The sequence below is a fragment of the Trachinotus anak genome, unplaced genomic scaffold (genome assembly GCF_046630095.1).
Source record: "Trachinotus anak isolate AG129_WGS33_773 ecotype Australia unplaced genomic scaffold, CSIRO_AGI_Tana_v1 ptg000008l, whole genome shotgun sequence".
Taxonomy (NCBI): Eukaryota; Metazoa; Chordata; class Actinopteri; order Carangiformes; family Carangidae; genus Trachinotus; species Trachinotus anak.
This window is the reverse complement of record NW_027273859.1, coordinates 20347175-20367152: the sequence shown is the minus strand read 5'-3', so window position 1 is coordinate 20367152 and position 19978 is coordinate 20347175. Positions and strand designations below refer to the sequence as shown.

Below are 19978 nucleotides of genomic sequence, written 5' to 3'. Positions count from 1 at the left end.
CGAAACACATCCATGTTGTTTGTAGTCCTTTTGGTTTTTTACAAGTCTGTGCCTAGAGCCTATAATTGTCTGTATTAACTGGTTCTCGTGGCATATTATACTAATTCTGGGGTCTATCTTGGTAGTACAGACATTCTTATTATTACAAACGAATTGGTTGCAGATGATGGTGTATTGTAAGTTAAAAGTAAATACTCTTAAAGAGTTCAAGAGTTTACTTGCCTGATTGAAAGCAGTTCATCATTAGAACATGTAAAAACTGGTCGCTCTATGTTGTCACTAAGCAACGCTCCTCAGCGTCCTTGACTTTGCAAGGGTTTCTGGGAAACCGAGGCCGGAGGCTCGAACGACCGCCCTTTTTGGAGCGGCTAGTCTAGTACAGTGGTACATTCGTCGAGGGAAATATTACCGTAGAACAACTTTCTGAAGCAACGTAACCAAACTTGAGGTATGTATACCGATGCTTTGAAACGTGTATTTCAACCCACGGTGGTTTTAATTAGGAAATCTGTATGGGAAAAGTGTATTTTAATGCGCGGTTTGATGACGTAATGTTGATTGTCAAACGCGAAATGGCGAGCGTGCTAAGAGGCCCGTTACCTGTAACACTTTGGAGTTATAACATGTTTATTTCCTTCATGTTCCATTATCGAAACGATTACATAGGTATATCTAGTCCTGGTAAGTTTGACTTTGGTTAAATAGTTTACCGGGTATGTGAAATGGCTTGTTTTGCTCTGCGGGATGTGTTTGCTAGTTAAGCTAACATCCAGCCGGACTAGCAAAACTATTACTTGAATGAGCTCCATCTGTTGGACCATGGGCTGAATTAAATTCCCATCCCCTCATGTGGCACGTCAGAATCTACTCTTAGAAAATCAGTGGTATTAGTGTTTATTTCGGGGGTTTCTGGCAAGAATAACGTTTAACCAGGTTTACCAGTGGTGTGGTTCTCATTGGCCTTCGCATTGACTTCCTCGTTCTGAGCAATGTTGTTTCCTTGTAAATCCTTTTTCAGCTTGGGTCCTTAGATCATTTCACTTATTTTGCACCTAAGACAATTTTGCTGACAGACTTCCTTCACTGAGCAGACGCTGCTCTGTGAGCTGTAAAACTGCAAATTCAGTGATTCAGTGATCAGAATTTCAAATGCATTTCCTGAACATTTAGTTAAATGTAGTTCTTTTAACACATTTGAAAACAGTGAGTACAAATCTCAACTGAGTCTTCTGGTTTTCCTGCGTCCGCTTATTCACTGTAAAATGTCTGACTATAATTTTTGTGAAGCCACTTTTAAAGGGTTATCTACTATTGGCAAAAGATCAGAGAGACTAGGAAATGTGATCTAGGGTTGTGCAAATGCAAGGTGAGAGAAGGCATGGAGGTGCAGTAGTTGTCTGCTTGTTATTGTCTCACAGTGGGCAATATGAAGTCAGTCTGATGAGGCCATCACACTGTCTACTGCCTTGTAAAAGAATTGCATGTACATTTTCCTCTCTTTCCTGCAGTGAAGGATCAGGTGAATAATGGCGGCTGAAATGGAGGGGGAGTTGGATGGAGGCAGTGAGTACCCAGCACATTACAAAGTCATGATGGACAAACTTAATGAACAACGACAGCTGGACCAGTTCACAGACATAACTTTAATTGTGGACGGTAAGTAGGTATACACTGTAGGTCATCTTTATGATGCCTTGGTTTAATTCATAAGCAACACTTCTTCTTTCCATGTTTCTTAACTCTTGCAGGACATCAGTTCAGAGCCCATAAAGCAGTGTTGGCAGCATGCAGTCAGTTTTTCCACAAGTTCTTCCAGGATTTTACCCAGGAGCCACTAGTGGAGATAGAAGGTATTTAGTTCTCCAGTTTAATTCTAGAAAAGAAATAGTCAAATGCCTCCTAAGAGGAATAAAAGGAGACACCAACCTCTTATCTTGATGTGAAAACAATGTTGATATGAGTGTAATTACCCGAAACAGATTTTTGTCAACATATGCTTTTTAAGTCCAAAACTGATATCAATATTTGGAAGTTCCAAAAAATCTGATAATGATATATTAGCTGATAGAAATTTTGTTATGTTGAAATATAAAGTAAACAAACTATTTTGATCTGGCTCTTTTTTCTTTTTTTTGTCTCTAGATGAACTCAAACCTACCTTGGCATTTCTCTATGGCAGAATATACACTGATACCAATATATCCACAATAAGCTCATACTGGCTGATATATTGACCTGACCGATTGACCAATTTTAGCTCTAGGGTTTTTTTTTTTAAAAAACATGTCTGAACACTTGTGCTGCATGCTCTTTTACTTTTATTGCCCTACTCTTACTGCTTCTAAAGAATCATTACATCCCTAGCGCTTACTGATTTTAACAATGTCATAATCTTTGAAAATGTGACCCAGCTTGTAAAAAAATGGAAATGTCTTAATGCATATGTGGTAAAATTAATCTGGCATGAGAACCAGATTTTATGTTATTTGTCATAAACATAGCATACATACATGGTCTACTATAAAAAATAAAAAAAATTAAAAAATCACAATGTGGTATGACATATTCAAACAGCAAAACATTTTCACTCTACTTATTATTGCTGAGCTACAAACTGAATATATTTTACGTTCCAAACATGAGATATACCTTCTTGTCTTTGTTATGGAGAACAGCTTTTACTCACCACTTCTGCTCTTCAATATTCTAACAGGAGTGAGCAACACAGCCTTTAGCCAGCTGATGGAGTTCACTTACACAGCCACACTAGCTGTAGCTGGAGAAGAGGAGGCCTATGATGTCTGGAAGGCGGCTGAATACCTCCAGATGCAGGAAGCCATCAAAGCACTCAACAACAAGTGAGACTTGCATACAGCTATCTTGTCACCTATCGCTGCTGAAGAGGTTAAATTGTGTCACTCTGAGTTTAACTGATGCTATTTAAGAAGTGTTCTGTGAGCTGGACACAAGTTTGTTAAGTGTAAACATTTTTACCTCTCAACAAGAACTCATTTTGTCTCGTAGGTTAAATGAGAATCCTTCAGTGATGGCAAAGAGCAAGGGTAAAAAGAGGAAGATTGCAGAGACATCTAATGTGATCACAGAAACCCTGCCCTCAGTGGAAGGGGAACAGGTCAGTATGATGGTGTAATTCCTTGCAAAGTGCCAAACATTACAAATGGCTGAAATTTCAGTCACTACCTGCATGTTTCTGCCACTAAAAGTCTTTCTTGGTGTTGCAACTGTCTAATGTATGAAGTGAACACAAGTGACCTTTTACATGTAATTGTCGGGACTTAATATTTTCAATGCTCTCCAGGTGGAGATTGAGGTAATAGGGGAAGGGGCCATCGAAGTGGAGGAGGCAGGCTTGGAGGAGGTGGTCGATGCAGCAAAGAATGCTCAGGTGGCGTCAGATGACTCTGCTTTGGCTCTTCTTGCTGACATAACTAGCAAATATCAGCAAGGGGAACCTACGCTACAGGTGATCAAAAAGGAAGGAATAGAAGAGGTATTATCACTTTTTCATTCTCTTCTAGTTTTAGATTACTGTGAAGTTTTACATACGTAAGGACTAACCCAAAAGTTTGTTATTCCTGTGTTTGTGCTTGGCAGGAGGTCGTGTACCAGGAGGAAACAGTGACTGCCTCCAAGGTGCTGGAGAATGTCGAGATTGTAGAGGTCCAGATTTCTCAAGTGGACAACATGTTCCGTTGCAACAAGTGTGACCGCAGCTTCAAGTTGTACTACCACCTCAAGCAGCACCTGAAAACACACCTGGGCTCTCTGGAAAAGCCGCATGTGTGTAACCACTGCGGCAAAGCCTACACGCGGGAGGGCGCCCTGAAGCAGCACATCAGCACATTTCATTTTGATGTAGAGGAGCTGTCTCGAAACCAGAAACCCCAAAAGAAAGTGCATATTTGTGAATACTGTAAGAAGCACTTTGACCACTTCGGCCACTTTAAGGAGCACTTGCGGAAGCACACAGGTGAGAATGGGAAATAACGCTGGTTTAACGCAGTTTGTTCGTGTGAAAAGTACACAGCCAAATACTTATCATTTGACCTGCAGACCTATTGTTACATGTCCTGAGATACGTGTCTGTTTTTGTGTCCATCTTTAGGTGAAAAACCTTATGAGTGTCCAGATTGCCATGAGCGTTTTGCAAGGAACAGTACTCTGAAGTGCCATATGGCAGCCTGTCAGAATGGGGCTGGAGCCAAGAAAGGACGCAAGAAACTCTATGAATGCCAGGTACAGTTTGTCCAGAATCATGGCCATCATGCTCCCTTACCAGTGCAGTACCGACAGAAAAGGCCCATCCAAATACTTTTTCTCCTTATGTAAATGTAGTTATTCACTTAATGCAGAAAGACATAATGGCCAGACATTCTGATATATGCCTTCTTTAGCGTGCCGACTGATGGACTGCACCGATTTCTAATAATAAATGTACTGATGTATTGTCACACAGTTTCTTAGTTTGTTGTGGTTTATCATGGGTAACAATTAACAGTTATTTCCACAGTATAAATTGTGATTAGCGTCAACGTGGCACCACATTCATTCACACGATTTAATGTCAGTTTTTTTCTGGTAATTGCCCCATATTAAGAATGTCTCAAGCATGGGCTCCTAATTTAAGCCATTTAATACTGAATATCTGCATACACTGGGTATTATTAAATTTGATCCAGTGTAGGACAGGTACAACTGACAGTTCTATATTAAGAGAATACAGCTTGCATTACAGCGTCGATTAAGCATTTCCTATATTATTTTTTACATAAAGCACAGTGGGCACAAGTAAGGAAAAGAATGGAGTAGATCTGCTAGGATTTGTTGTTTTGATTTGATTACTCGATTGATAGAAACTAATCAGCAACTACTTCATTAATTGATCAATTGTAGAGGTCATTTTTCTGGCAAAGTCACTGATGGTTCCATATTGTCAAATGTGAGAATTTGTTGACTTCATGGTCTTACATTAGACATTTGACAACAAGACAATTATATTTCACAAATTCTTATAGACATTTGCCAGTCTTTTCCAAAGTTTTATAGCCCCTACAATTAATTAGTAAATCTTCTGATCTTCATCCCTATCTTCTAGTGTATGTACTAAGTTTTATCAGCTCACCTCCTATCTTGCCCAAAAGAAAGAATGTTGATGGTCCTCTCTTGAGATGGTCCTCTCTATTCTAATTTGCAATGTACATTTTCCCATGACCCACTGTTTTCTCCTCTGCCACCTCCATCAGGTCTGCAGCAGTGTGTTTAACAGCTGGGACCAGTTCAAAGACCATCTTGTGAGCCACACAGGAGTCAAGCCCAACCACTGCACCATGTGTGACATGTGGTTCACCCACCCTAAAGAACTAAAGGCCCACCTAAAAGATGTCCATTCCATCGAGGACAGCAAGTCAACTGAAGAACTGGTCATCACTGACACTGCCGCCACTGCGACCCTCGCCATAGCAACACAGAGCATAGAAGGAGCTGAAACGGTCCTGCTGGATGATGGAATTCAGGTGGAACACGTCACAGTGGAGCCTGTGGATGTGATGGAAATGGAGGAGACTGCAACAGTTGTTGTGGAGGACGGAGGGGTGGCGGAGATGTGTGAGGAGGACATGGAGAGATTGAAGCAGGCTGGGGTGCAGATCCAGGTGGTGCATGTGACCACAACTGAAGTCGATGGGCAGCAGGTGGTGAACTCTCAAGTGGAAGTGGCGATGGAGGGGGAGATGGTGAACGTTGAGGAAGCAGAACAAGCAGTGGTCGTATGAGAATGTGGAAAGGACTATCTTTAATGACCTGCAGGACACTCCTTCAGTCCTGAGCGGCTGCATTAGCCTGTGGCTGACATCTTAGTGTGGATACAGAGCAAACACCGCATGTGGGATACAGCATGACACCTAGACACGTCCTGCTTTCTGCGATCACAACGAATGACTCAGTTTCTGCCAATATCACTTATTGAACTCTGAGATATGAACAGAGATCCATAACTCCCAGTTTATGATGCTGTATTTATGTTCAAGCTGTTTGCCATCATATCCCATATTGTCGATGACTCTTCAGTGCTTCATCAATCCAGTTTCATGTGTTTTTTTGTTGGTTTTTTTTGTGTCCTTTTATCTCAGCTTTATATTTTGTTCCTTTAATTGGGGTCACTTGCCAAGACAATTTGACAATGAATGAAATGTTCTTGTTGCAGCTCATATAACAGCTGTTGTATGGTGCTGATACTCATCAGTGCTAATACTACAGTTTTCTTTAAGCTTATTTTCATACTGACTTACGGTGTTTTTGTAGGAAAAACTCAGATATGGAATAAAATTGGTTTCCAAAATGGGCTACAAGTCTTGCATCCACATATTGAGATCTTGATGATCTTAAAATCAACATTGTGAGATACAGATACATTTAGAAATGTTTTTGTCTTTATTATGAATTTGTGAGTCACTGTCAGCTCATTGTTTTGGTTTTGCAGCTGTAACTTCACTGTCTTGATTCAGTCTCAGGCCCACTGTACGCTACCTGCCCAGCACAAAACTACACACACAAAGTTAGGTACTAGCTGATGAACATAGTGGAGCATTTAAGAGCAGAAAAGCCAGATATTTCCCTCAGGAGGGGGCTGGAAACCAGGGTAAAGCTAAAGGGAAATCAGATATTGGACTTGATTCTTCAGGGGAGCAGAAACACTGCTCAAAATGAATGCTTAAGTTCTATCTGCACACAGCTCTACATAAACAAGTTCACCCTTTTAACAGTGACTGATTGTGTAAATGTTGTGTTTATGTGGCCTGTTTTCACTGCCCCCTAGTGACTGAAAGTCAGTCAGTGTAGGTTAAAGGAAGTTGGTGTAATGCAGATTAATGCTCATAAGGCATACATTTTGGAAAGCTATTTTTTTCCCATACTAACATAATGAACATGTTGGTGTAGCATTTGTACTGAGCAATAAAGTTACTAGTACTGCATTGTAGTTGATTAGCTGTACTGGTGATTGAAAGGGCTTTTTACAACAGAATGTATGTCTATCATGGATTTGTCCAGTACATAGTTCCATTTTTCACTTGACTGTGTACAACTGATGAGTAAGACAAATCTAGTAGTGACATGAAAGTAATTATATTCACAGAACTAAGTGCTATATATAGTGCTACTGCCCTAATGCCTGGTAAACTCATAGAAGTTGCTGGTTGCTTTTCAAGTTATCACGTTGAAAAAGTACAAAACTAAATTATCTGTACTTCTCTGTCATACAGGCTTGGTCTGTATTCTAGTATTTACAATATGAAATCAGTTTCAAGAGGAGCTCCGTCTTCATATTGAAAAAAGCCTCTATGTGCTGTGTAGGCTACTCTCAGACAATAGTATAAGGCATTCATCTTTTATCTGGTTAATACCTGGTCCGCTGACCCCACCTTGAACCCCCTGCCGTGCGAACAGTCTGACCTGTGAGCGCGGTGCGTGACACAGGCGGGCTTAAATGACCCGCTGAGCCCCGCCGCCTGCTCTGCCCGCCCGGTCCTCTGGACAGCTCCTGTGGTACTGAACTAAAGCGATCCTGCGGCTCGCCATCTGTAATTCTCGCCTCTCATTGGATGAGGGACACGCCGTGGACTGCTTCTGGCCGCCGCTGATTCGTCGATCGCGCCTGCCCGTCACGCTGATCCCCTCCCCACAACAGACTTAACTCGGGGAGCAGCTGCGGCACAGACAGTGCGCTCAATGTCACCGGGCACCGGGCAGAGGATGATTTCACAGCGAAGTCGCTAATGCATGTCGCGCAGGTCCATGGAGATAGACATCCAAGTAAGAGACATCCACAAATGTAACATATGTAGGCTTTTTTTTTTTTTTTTTTTTTTTTTTGTGCGGATAGGATTTAATATGCAATGCGCTGGCTAATGTAGGGAATGGCCTGCTGCGAGGAGGTGTAAACTGTTGACTGTCATTGAACGCGGATAGACAAATCTCTGAACTGATGCGCTATTTACGCTTTCTCTTTTCATTGCCATCCCGTTTTAGAGGAAATTTCCAAATTCTAACACATCGCAGTCACAAGACATATCCCAGCTGCACCTCGCAAACGAATCTTGAGCTCGTGCCATGGCCTGAAGTTACCTGAGATAATGTAATTTATTCTCTCATAATGAAGTGGTCTATTTTTTTTTTTTTTAGTATTGTTATATCGCAGTCTTTTCTTTTTTAACGTTAAATCTATGTATCACTTCTTTGGAGGGTCACAGTGCATCACCTGGTAGCTACGCATGCACGTACACGCACGGTGTGGGAGATCAACTTTGGGGGGGGGGGGGGGGGGGGTCCACAATGACTCTGCTTAACCTCCTTTCCCCATGTGTCTATCACACAAAGCTGGAGGACAGCAGGCTATGATCGGGTGGAGTCTGACTCTAGCACCTGTTGCTCTGATGGGGTTTTTTTTTTTTTTTTTTTATGTGTGTTTATGCTGTATCCGCCATAACTCATTTTTTTTCGCAGGCTTTTTCTGCTGCTATCGTCTTCCTCTGTAGATTGCTTTTAAGGAGTGCAGTGGTTTTATTATCATAAATTCACCAAAGATTCGCACAGACAGATGTTTGTCAGAGAACAGCTTTGTTGAATTAATCAAAAATGTGCCTGCGGCTGTAAGGACAGGGAAGGAAAGTAAACAGCTTGAAACAAGAACTTTTTTTTGCATTTTATGCTTTCTGTGTTTGCTGATACCAAAGGGGGGGGGGTGACTCAGCTGCCACATTCGGATGTCACAATTGTCCTGCATTGCATATCTTATTCAAATGAGTGAGCCATCAGGATGCTCCCTATTGTGTCCTGCTTCAGGGAGTAAATAACTGGGAGCCATGTTAAAAATGACCGGATTATAAAATGAAGAAATGTCTAATGTATTGCATTACAGAGGTCATCTTTTTAAATGAGTAATTTTTCTCAGTGTAGACCTGGATTGGAAAACAGTCCTTTTTGGGGCATATATGTTTCTGTCTGAGGGAAATTTGTTCTTGATTTTTATTCTTTTGATGGCCAGAGCACGTGTTTTGTTTTTCTTTGATGTGAACCCCTTTGAAGCGCATGCAGTGAATAACATGCAAACTCAGACATCTCTCTAAAGCAGGAAGAAATGAATGACCAAACAGATTTAGATTTCAACCACCACATGCAGGATCTACAGTGTCTCCTGCACTGTTATGTGATTGTGCTCCCTGCATACAGTGTCATGGTAACTTTTGTTGAGGCCTCAGAGACATCTGCACCTCTCTGTCGCTCTCCAAGATGTACTGGGAACTGTGCAGTATTATGTGTATTGTCAGGGTTTGAGAATAACTGTGTGCTTTACATTTCTGTTACGCAACTACAGTAGCAATAGCACAGGTGAATAAGAAGGAGTCAAAATACATAAAACATTTAAAGTAAAACAAAATGTAGATGTGACATTACTCATGGAAAGAGTTTTAGTGTTCTGCAGACTGTTTGCAAAGCCAGTTATTGTGTCAATTATTTCTAACTGCTGTAGTTTCAGTGCATCTATAGAAGTCTGTGTAGCTTTGGTTTGGTGTGTCAGGGGGAAGGGATTTAGAGGTCACTCTGTTTTTTTTTTTTTGGAAATGGGAAATATTTGCCCCATAGATTCCAGAGAGGCCTGTCTCTCTGTTCCTAGGGCCCATAGTCTTCATTGTGGCAGCTCTTTCACCGCTGAGCTCTTTATTCTTGTCAGCCTTGTGTCTCAATTAACACACTGGGGAGCTTTGTGTGGCGAGAGCCCTCCGTCTGTGTGTGTGCGCTCTCGTGTGTAAGTGTGCACTTGAGTGTGCTTGTGCATGTGTCTGTCTGAGGAGCGGGTGTGTTAATATGTGTGCGCTTGCGCGTGTGTTGTCTTTTGTGCCTGAATGCTTAACGTGAACAGTGAAAAACTGTGGAAAAAGAGAGAATGGGATACAAGCACCGACTGCACTGAGGGAATGGTTGTGAGGTGAAGGGGAGGCATAGCGAGGGGCTTTTAAGAGGCAAAACAGAGACGAGGAACTCTCCCGCAGATAGATGTTGCTTAGCCTGTGATGTAAGACGCAGCTCCTCGTCTAACTAAAGCCACAGGCAGGCGTCGAGGAAAGAGTGACTAATTCTTGAGCCACAGCTGCTGTGGATGGGCTCTCATGCTTGCCGTTGTTGGAGTGTGTGAAGAGGCTGCTGATGCTAGCAGTGCGATCAGCAGCAGAGCGCTCCAGGCAAACGCTCCTCCTTCCCTTTAGGAGATCCTTAGACAAATGATTGACTGTCTGGTGAGTAAGGACCCATGCTTGGCGAAGCTGATTGTGTTTGCTGATGAAGGGCTGGCTGTTTGCAGACTCAAAGACTTGTCTGTGATGAACAGCACATTCATATACAGAGTTTCGGAGTTTTACATCTGTCAGTAAATTAAATAGAAAACAACCATGTTGGGTGAACTGGATGTAGCTTGCTCTGTAATGAGACACAGAAATGATTGCCCGTATTACAGAACACACCTGCTGCTGATGAATATTCATTAAGAATTAAAAATGGCATGAAATGCGAGAGTAAGGAAAATGCTTAAGTACCAGAGACCAAGGTGATTTGTGATCTTAAGTCTGCAATGTTTTCTACCTATTATCATTGAGATGTAAGATGAAGTAGAGTACAGCACATTTGGTTTGAGATGTTCTCCCAGACATGTTATTCAGCTTAAAGTCACAACTGTTTTTACAACATGGTTATATCAAAATCAGAGGCACATTCCTAGTAGTGAACATTACAGTTCCTGAGTTTTCCTGAGTATCTTGTAAGTTTTGTAATGGCTCATCAATAGAACAACAGGCTCCAACTCAGTCTTTTAGAATATCTCAGCCTTGCTTAAACTTCAAAATGCTACTACTAACATCCCTTCAATATAGACCTGCTTATATTCTTGAAAAATGTTAACTCTGTAACATAACAAAAATATTTTTAAAACTATTTTAAACATAAAAAAAAAGAAAAATGAGCTTTAACCAGTGTGGTCATTTATCTTGACATATAGTATGATTAAAATAACTTTCAGCTTTTTCAGATATTGTTTACATCTGTAAGGTTTTTAAATTCTTCCACTTGTGCACTGTTGAGCTCTGTATTTGTGTATCTGTTGGTGTGTGTATAAATCTGTCAGTCCACTCATGCACATAATTAACATGGCTACTCTCAGGCTCAGTGCAGCCCTGTAGAACTGTAAACACAGCGGCCGTGTGCTCTCTTTCTTTACACTCTGTGCCAGTTAATGCCTAACCCTCATCCTGAAAAAACACAAACAAACATGCTCGGCCAGTGTCTATCACCAAGCAACCAGGCAGATCTGTTATCCAGCGGAAGCAAAACACAAAGCAATGTGGGGAACTATACTCATCTATAGATACTCTTCACGTGAAGTAAATGTTGGTCAATCCAGTTAGTTTTTTTAATTGCTTTACTCAACACAGCAAGTGTCCCATTCTCTGTTTGAGTAATTTTTATTAAGCCTAGCATTATGATATTTTGGTTGAAAAGGTGGTAACTGCAGGACAGTGAACAAGTGTCTGATAAGCCATTTGACACGGTAGTGGCTATGTTCCAAGACAATTGAAAAAATACAATTTCCTGTTGGTGATTTTCTCCCCAAACTCATCTTGGTCTCCTCTCATTATTTATTGCATTTATCTCCTGCATGGGTGTCCTTTAGTCTTTTTATTAACACACATAAAAGGCTGGTATTCAGGGCTTGCTGCTTTGTGCTGTAAAGCAGAGGCCTCTCCTCTCTTAGCGAGTCCTTTTAGGCTGCCTGAGATCAATGCGTAGATATTCATGGTGCGTTGATAGGAAGGTGTTTGAAAGCTCGGAGCCTGCAGGCCTGACAAAAGAGAATCGCTTTGATTTCCTAGCGAGGCTTTAACATAGATTCATTCATCTTAATACAGAGACAGATGAGAGAACATCTTCCAAAACACCTTGCTACACTAAGTTAACCATTTATGCTCCTGCCTTACACACACCATGTTATGTCACGACAATTTATGATGTGCAATACTAAAAGAAAGCAGATTTTCTCCCAGCAATCATAACCAATATCCTACGAGCTTTGCACACGTGGATATGGACAGTTTTTCCTATACTTCTTGGCAAATCCTCTCCTGCTCTGTCAGATTGGATGGGAAGTATCTGTTAGCTGTGATCTTCCGGTCTCTCCCCAGATGTTCTGTCGGGTTTAAGTGTGGGCTTTGGAGGCACCACTGATTGACAGTCAGACACTCCAGCATTGTCTTGGCTGATAGCTTCAGGTCATTGCTGTGCTGAAAAGGGAACTGTTGCCTTAGCCTCAGGTTTCATGCTCTCTGGAGCAGGTTTTCTTTAAGGACTTCTGTATTTGGCATCTGACCAGCATGCCTCATCATATCGATGGTATTAGCCAGGTGGGGAGCAGCAGAAATCGTGTTTGGAGGTTTTCTCAAAGAGTTAAATGTTGTCTCTTCAGGCCAGAGAATCTTTCCCCTCATGCTCTCAGAGTCATGCCATTTATCAAACACGAAGCAGGCTGTTATATGCATTTTACATAAAGTTGTTTCCATCCAGCCACTGTGCTACAAAGGTCTGATTGATGGAGTACTGCTTAGATGATCATCCCTTGAGCAGGTTCTTCCATCTCTGCAGCGGACTTCTAAAACTCTGTTAGAACTGTTGGGTTGTTGGTCACCTCCATTACCAACGCCCTTGTTGCCCAGTTACTCAGTGTGGTCAGACGGCCCACTCAAGGAAGAATCCTGGTGGTTCAGAGCTTCTTCCATTTCACAATTATTGAGGCCACTGTGTTCTGGTTTTCAGTTTTATTATGGTGATCTGTACAGAATCATTGGATTTCACGGCTTGGTTTTTGTCCTGACAAGCAGCATGAATTGTGGGACCTTATATACACAGGTGTGTACCTTTCTAAACCATTTTCAGTTGGCTTCTGAAGTCACTGTATATCAGGCTCTGGCTACACAGGCCATACCTGATAGCATGGTCAGTGAACTGTTGGTTTTAGCTGTTTTGTGGGATTGTTGATTAAAAAAAAGATGACTATAGAATATTGCCAATGTTATCCTCTATTGCCTCATGGAATCATACTGTGAGTGTGGCAACTAATGGCAGCTTAAATACAGGGACAGCTGTGGAAGGTAGTTTGGGTGAAGTATACTGTGTGTGTATACTTACACCATTCACTGCTGTATTTTCCAAATAAATACAGATGTCAGGTAGAACAATTAACTGGTAGAAAGTATTAAGTGTAAGTGTATTGAGGGGATAGTGGAGAATAAGCTCATCTAATGTCAGTTCAGGTAATTCAGGTCAGTTCAGTTTTGTCCGATCACAGGGGTAAGACACAAAACAATCAAATTAAAGTTGGGCTCAGTTGGGCTTAATACAGGTCAATTTGGAATGTAATTTTGAAATAACTTCACTCTGTGAAAATGTTCTTCTTTTGCTGAATAAGTTGGTGATAAGGAACTTCATGATTTGTTTTATTTTTTTGGCTAATTTGAATTGTCATTATAGAAAATAAAGATTTTTGCAAAATCAAGGTTCACCTTTACCTCAGACTGACCTTTTCTATTCCCTTTCATGGGACATTGTTAGTGCTTTGTTCTCAGAGCAGCACACAGTTAAGGGAGTGACAGTCATCACTCATTCTCTGCATTAGAAATGAAGAAGGTTAGCCATGCTGGTGTTTCAGGTTGTAAGTATTCTTTGGTTGGCAGAGAGATGAGGATCTCACTCATGTGTTTATCCTGGCTCTCATGGCAACTTAAGCCCGTGTTGTCCTTGGAGCAGGATTCGAGTGCTAAATTAACTAAGGATTATAGCACACATTAACAGACACTCAAGCAGACAGTGCACAGTCGCACTTCTGTTGATATGTGCACAGAAACTCTGTCACATTTCACAGACGCTTGACCCACACAAAAATTTACAAAACGGCCAAAATGATAAATATTCTGACAAACCTACAAGTAGGTAAAAACCACAATAAAAGAAACCTGATTAAAATACAAAAGTCAGACAACAAAGAGGAAAAGGGGGTTTCTATAAACTTCGAAATGAACATAAATGACATGTATTTTTGTGTCTCTCCTGTGCTTTATCCTAGGTTTTCCCACTGACTGCCCCATGGCTATACCCTGACAATATCATCTGTTCAACCCCTTTCCAACCCCCCCTCCATCCAGCTCCTCTTCCCTCCTCCTCAACCTGTGGCCTATTTATACCCTGGAGAATCAAAAGAACCCATTAAAGCTCCGCAGACTTCCTCAGATTCAATCGTGAGCATGAATCCAATAATGCATCATCTTTCTGTTCTCCAGCCTCATCACCTTTTCTTCATTAGCTATGAATAAGGAGAACTAAAACCTCAGCTACTGGAAATTCTTCAAATGCAACATGACTGCAGCTGTTTTTAGCTTAACATGACAAACTGTCCCTGATATTCCATTGTGGTGAGGACAGGTCGCAGCTTCAGCAAATTTGGGAATTTTGGAAACAGCATGTGCTTGAGACCATGGACTTTGGGGACTCTATCCTGTTAAAATAGAAGAAAACACAAATTCATAACATTTTCATAACATTTTCATAACGGTAGTTTCAGTAGCCATGAGCTTTGGGCAAGGACACTGAAAGGATTTACCTTCTAAATGGCCCAAGTATCTAAAGGTAAGTCAAGGTTTTTTTACCCATATGATTTTGCTTTATATCAGCTTTAAACAGGATCTATGATAGCATGACAATTTATTTTATTCAATGTCTGCATTAAATCCAGTACAGTGCCTATGGCTAGCTATTTTACTTTTGCATTTTCAATTCACAGCATATGGACTGTCTTTTTATGTGAGGCTATCACTGTAATGTATACATTGTAAAAATCAGGGGGCAGCACTAAAGCAGTTCATGCCTTTTAGTTCAAGTCTAAAGGAGTAGGTTTTAAAAGATACTCTCATAACACCAATATATGTGCATCAGACCGACACATAAAGTACTTTTCACAGAATTTTGTCCAAAAAATACACAGATGCACAAATGTAGTAATAAACTAAAACAATGGATTTTCTTTTTGTGCGCCCAGTCATGCACCACTCCCAGCCATGAGCTAAGCCCACTCCACCCTGGGTGTCCCTTGCAGGATGACTGCTGTCTGCCCCACTGAGAGCAGCCCGGAAGGGACTGAAGCTGGGGCCAGGACAGCAGGGACTGCTGGGAGCAGCTCAGTTTCTGGGGCTGAGAACGGGGAGTCGAATGGAGACTCTGTTGGAGGTTCCATTGGAGGCGCAGTTGTGGGTACTGGTGGCCAAAGGTACACCCGCTGGAGCCAACAGGACAGCTCCGACATCAACACAGATGATGAGGGAGCCACCATCCGTCGCCTCACTCCGCTGGAAAAGCTGAACCTGGACATGTGCCAGGATGATAGGTAGGGATCAAGTGATACAGCAGAAGTCACATTTTTATAGGTCATTTGTGGCCATGAGTCATTTTAGAATATTCATTTGTTGTATTTCTCTCCTTTTTCCACTTCCCAGGTGTAGTGGCTTTACTCTAGTAGGCTATATCTTAAAGAATATTCAGTATGAAATCTTTTGTTACGTAATCTGGTCACAGGGTCGTCCGTGAGCTAACAGTGGGAAGAAGAATCGGCTTCTACAAAATTCGTGGAGAGATCGGCTGCGGAAATTTCTCCCATGTCAAGCTTGGAATTCATGCCCTCACCAAAGGTGGGACACCACACAACGTTAATGCAGCTAAATACAGATGTCAAATTGACATGCCTGACTGTCTAGTTATTGATAGAAGCCAGAGCATTTTCACTGAATAGTCAAAAAGAAGTCTAAAAATATCCATCTTTAAAGATAAAAATCACAGGTAAGCTCCCATTCGGTCTCTGCTCTGGCATTTTTTTCTAATTAGATTTAAGTAATAATTTGGCTGATGAGCTGTTTCCATCAATGGGCTGCAACACTAACAAGTGTGTCCCCATGTAGCAATTCACTAGCAAGGCAATGTGTGCCTGGCCAGGGGGCTGATTCAGCCACAAAGAGACAGACTGTCTGCTGCCCTTGAACAGATGGATTGATTAGAGATCTCCAGTTTCCTTAGCGACGGCTAAAATTGCTGCATGCCTCATCAAAGGCTAGAGAAAAAGAAAGAAGAATGAGTGTGTAGCTGTGAAGCCATGAAGCTGTGTGTGTGTATGTGTGTGTCTGTGTGCTTGTGCTCTATATTTTGAGAGTGATATGTACTCTGCTGTATGGTTGTCTTTGCTATGCTGTGTGTGTGTGTGTGTGTGCGTGTGTGTGCGTGTGTGTGTGTGTGTGTGTGTGTGTGTGTGTGTGTGTGTGTGTGTGCGCGTGTGTGTGTGTAAGTAGTATCATTTAGCCCTCCAAAAACAATATGAGCTGCGATGCATTTTAAATGCTCCTATTGAAAGCTATGTCACAGCTGAAAGGGAGCCTTATACCTGCCTGAATAATGTATACTAATGCACAATTAGATATCTCAACACCATTTTGCTGCTTAAGAACTTTTCTGTATTTAGTTACCTTGAGGTCCATTTTATTTATCTCCATGAATCATTTAAATGAATAACAGCCAAGATATCAGTTGTTTAAATTTGATACACTTTATGTGAAGTAGTTTGAGCGTTTGTGGTTGTGAGTTGTGTACCCTTAGAAATTTGAACCATATTTTCCTCACATTTTTGAAGATGGTAAGTTAAATTCAGCACTCCTCAGTAAGTCAGCCCTCCTCGTCCTCTGTTATATTTAATCTTCTCCAACTTGATCTTACACATCTGCTCAGACCTTAAGTCACTCCAGGACGGCAATTTGCCTTCATTTATAAAAGCAAATTTCCTCTTAAGATAGGGCTAAAAGTGAGAATTGACCCCTGGGAGAACATAATCAAGAAAATTGGTTTCTGGGGGCAGCTAATCCTCCATCAAATTATCCAGAGCAGAGCATCAGGCCTGGTCACTTCAGGGGAAATTTTGTGTTTGCTAAGTGGAACCAGGCGCACGTTTTCTATTCTCTAGCTACATGTGATTTATGTAACATTTACAGTGATATCAGGAAGTTGGAGTTATTTTAATGATGATGCACAGTGATACCAACAACAATACACGTGTCTTCAATAAGAAAAAATATATTTAGACTTTTCCTTTCTATTCTATTTATTTTTGGTATTAAGTTTCTGAAATTGAAATACCACTGTTTATGGTTTTGAAATATGTGTATGATAGTTGGTTTCATGTGTGATTGATCTTTGACTTCTCTGTCACCAGACAAGGTGGCCATCAAGATCCTAGATAAAACCAAGCTGGATCAGAAGACCCAGAGGCTGCTCTCTAGAGAGATCTCTAGCATGGAGAAACTACACCATCCTAACATCATACGCCTCTATGAGGTTTGGCTCAAACAGTACACACTCTCATATTGATTTATATATGATCTTTATGTGACCCCCAGGGGGCTCTCTCAATGATCACATCATCCAGCCGACATCCGGTCTTCTTCTTGGTAATCTGACATACTTGTCACTCGTCTTATCTTTCTTTTTCCTCTGTAGGTGGTGGAGACGTTGTCACGGTTACACTTGGTGATGGAGTATGCGGGGGGAGGGGAGCTCTACACCAAAATTACTACAGAAGGGAAACTCTCTGACACTGATAGCAAGATTGTCTTCGCTCAGATCCTCTCTGCTGTTAAACACATGGTCAGGACATATAAGTTTATATTGAAGTGTTGTATTTAAGTAACAGTCACAACTGCCATATACTGTCTGCCATGTGTTAGTAATGAAATGTTCTCTGCTGTTGCAATGACCTGGTTTAACCCTTTCATCTAATTAATCTCATATGACATCTTGTGCTAGTGCAGATTATTACACACAACTGATCCTATGTCCTATCTGTATTATCATTAAACCTTGATGTATCAAATATTTATGTGCCGTAGTTTGAGTTATGGTCCCCTATTAATAACTTACTTGACATTTTTTCCCCTCACAGCATGAAAACAACATCATCCACCGTGACTTGAAGGCAGAAAATGTCTTCTACACCAGCAGCTCTTGTGTCAAAGTGGGGGATTTTGGTTTTAGCACGCTGAGCCGCCGTGACGAGACACTCAACACGTTCTGTGGCTCTCCACCTTATGCTGCACCTGAGCTCTTTCGGGATGAGCATTATGTTGGCATCTTTGTAGACATCTGGGCCCTGGGTGTGATGCTGTTCTTTATGGTGACATGCACCATGCCTTTCAGGGCAGACACAGTGGCCAAACTGAAGCGATGCATCCTGGAGGGGGCCTACATCCTGCCCTCCTGGGTGCCAGATGCTTGCCAGAGGTTGATCAGGGGAATCCTTCAACCCATACCATCTGACCGCTACACAGTGGAGCAGATGATGGGCTGTGAGTGGCTGCTCCCTGTGGACTTCCCGCGGGCCATGGAGCCCTTTAAACTAGACCCATCCTACCTTGCCGAGAGTGATCCATCTGAACTCGGGGAGGAAGAGATGGAGGTAAAGGCAGCACTGGAGACACTAGGAATCACCTCAGAACACATTCTCAACAACCAGGGGAAAGACTGCAGGAGCTCTATCACTGGGGTCTATAGGATCCTGCTACACCGTTCTCACAAGAGACGGGCTGTTGAGACTATTCCTGCGGTTACACAGGTAGCTGCAACAACTACGAGTAAAAAGGAGCGACTAAAAGTGTACCGTAGTTTACGGCACACGTCTAAACTCTGTGTGATTCTGTGACAAAATGCTCTGCTTCACTCTGGAAATTAATTGACTTTATAGCCTTGGATGAGATTGCATGGATTTCATTAGAAATAAAAAAGTGCTTTTCAGTCCGGCAGTCTAAATTAAAATCATGGTATATAACCCCACTCATCTCCTGAAATCTGAGATTTCTTACTATCTTTCTTCTAGCAAGTAAAATTAGTCTCTGTGAGAATGTTGCGATCAGTGAATCATTATTGTCTCCTTTTTTGACAGGGACAGGGACCTGTAATCCTCATGAGATTTGGAAATGTTAATAAATATAATTAAAGATAATAATGATTACATGGCATACTTAAGTTTTACTTAGGTCATGCAGACCAGATATTTGTTCCCCGCTCCCCTTCTATTCTGTTCTGTCATAACACCAATAAACCCAATGAGAATTCAATGTAGCACAAATCTAAAGGAAATGGTCAGAAATCCACAACATTATACTGAGGTAATAATGTGGTGAAATATGTTGTCAGTACATGAATTGTGGTGTTGTGAATGTTTAATTGCACTTTTCTTTGATGCCTTAGTTTTCTATAATGTTATGAAATCAGACATACAGGTTTCATTAGACTCCTCAATGTTTGTGATGACATGAATAGAGTTTTCACACCTTCCCCTGTGACCTGAAAAAGCATATAAATGACACTAAGCTATGGATACCAATATGCCAACCACCAAAGTTATTTGTTGGTCATATGGCAAATTCATTTTCAGGTTTCACTCACAGTTTCAGTATGAGTTTCAGTAATTAGTTTTTTAATTATCTGATGCCATGTTCATGCTAGTGTGTTGATTAAAATAAATTCAAATTTTAAATGCATCAGTCTTTTTTTATGAAATAAAAGTCTACAGTCATCATAATGGCCATCTGACTTAACATATGTATATATGGTAACGTGGTCAGAAAAATAATTAATATATTAGTATGTCATTTTATTACTTTAATGATATTTTAATTATGTGTATCGTCATCTTCTGTGTTTTACTGCACCCACTTATGTGTATGCGCAAAGCAGGGCAAATAGTTCAGTAACATACATGTTACAACCAGTACTATATTTCCCAGAAGCCCCTTCGGAGACTACGTACCATAGACTGTATGCTACGTACTAATGT

The 19978-nt window shown here is 41.2% G+C and overlaps 2 protein-coding genes across 5 annotated transcripts; both read left to right on the top strand.

The window, feature by feature from the left end:
- Nucleotides 1-313: 313 nt before the first annotated feature.
- znf131 (zinc finger protein 131) lies at nucleotides 314-6362 on the top strand. Of its 2 annotated transcripts, none has more exons than XM_071483384.1 (9): nucleotides 314-448; nucleotides 1509-1656; nucleotides 1749-1850; nucleotides 2714-2858; nucleotides 3025-3133; nucleotides 3320-3511; nucleotides 3616-3991; nucleotides 4127-4257; nucleotides 5265-6362. In XM_071483384.1, exons 2-9 carry the CDS (start codon nucleotides 1527-1529, stop codon nucleotides 5790-5792), a joined length of 1713 nt encoding a protein of 570 aa, XP_071339485.1. In that variant the 5' UTR covers nucleotides 314-448; nucleotides 1509-1526; the 3' UTR covers nucleotides 5793-6362. The 2 variants fall into 2 exon arrangements, with proteins under 2 accessions (XP_071339485.1, XP_071339486.1); XM_071483385.1 differs by lacking the exon at nucleotides 314-448 and adding an exon at nucleotides 557-681.
- A 1158-nt stretch (nucleotides 6363-7520) lies between these two features.
- nim1ka (NIM1 serine/threonine protein kinase a) lies at nucleotides 7521-19682 on the top strand. Of its 3 annotated transcripts, none has more exons than XM_071483381.1 (7): nucleotides 7521-7830; nucleotides 14180-14739; nucleotides 15206-15493; nucleotides 15682-15794; nucleotides 17360-17481; nucleotides 17644-17790; nucleotides 18086-19682. In XM_071483381.1, the coding sequence occupies exons 3-7, from the start codon at nucleotides 15207-15209 to the stop codon at nucleotides 18839-18841; spliced, it is 1425 nt and encodes a 474-aa protein (XP_071339482.1). In that variant the 5' UTR covers nucleotides 7521-7830; nucleotides 14180-14739; nucleotide 15206; the 3' UTR covers nucleotides 18842-19682. The 3 variants fall into 3 exon arrangements, with proteins under 3 accessions (XP_071339482.1, XP_071339483.1, XP_071339481.1); XM_071483382.1 differs by having other exon boundaries at nucleotides 7522-7830; nucleotides 14180-14351; nucleotides 15149-15493; XM_071483380.1 differs by having other exon boundaries at nucleotides 7522-7830; nucleotides 15149-15493.
- The last annotated feature ends 296 nt before the right edge of the window (nucleotides 19683-19978 follow it).

Bases quoted from the DNA above. Each gene is read 5' to 3' on its own strand.
- znf131 (XM_071483384.1), top strand. From the start codon at position 1,527: ATGGCGGCTGAAATGGAGGGGGAGTTGGATGGAGGCAGTGAGTACCCA. The intron at 1,851-2,713 runs GTATTTAGTTCT...ATATTCTAACAG, and splicing joins GCCACTAGTGGAGATAGAAG to GAGTGAGCAACACAGCCTTT. The intron at 3,992-4,126 runs GTGAGAATGGGA...GTCCATCTTTAG, and splicing joins GCACTTGCGGAAGCACACAG to GTGAAAAACCTTATGAGTGT.
- nim1ka (XM_071483381.1), top strand. From the start codon at position 15,207: ATGACTGCTGTCTGCCCCACTGAGAGCAGCCCGGAAGGGACTGAAGCT. The intron at 15,494-15,681 runs GTAGGGATCAAG...ATCTGGTCACAG, and splicing joins GACATGTGCCAGGATGATAG to GGTCGTCCGTGAGCTAACAG. The intron at 17,791-18,085 runs GTCAGGACATAT...TTCCCCTCACAG, and splicing joins TCTCTGCTGTTAAACACATG to CATGAAAACAACATCATCCA.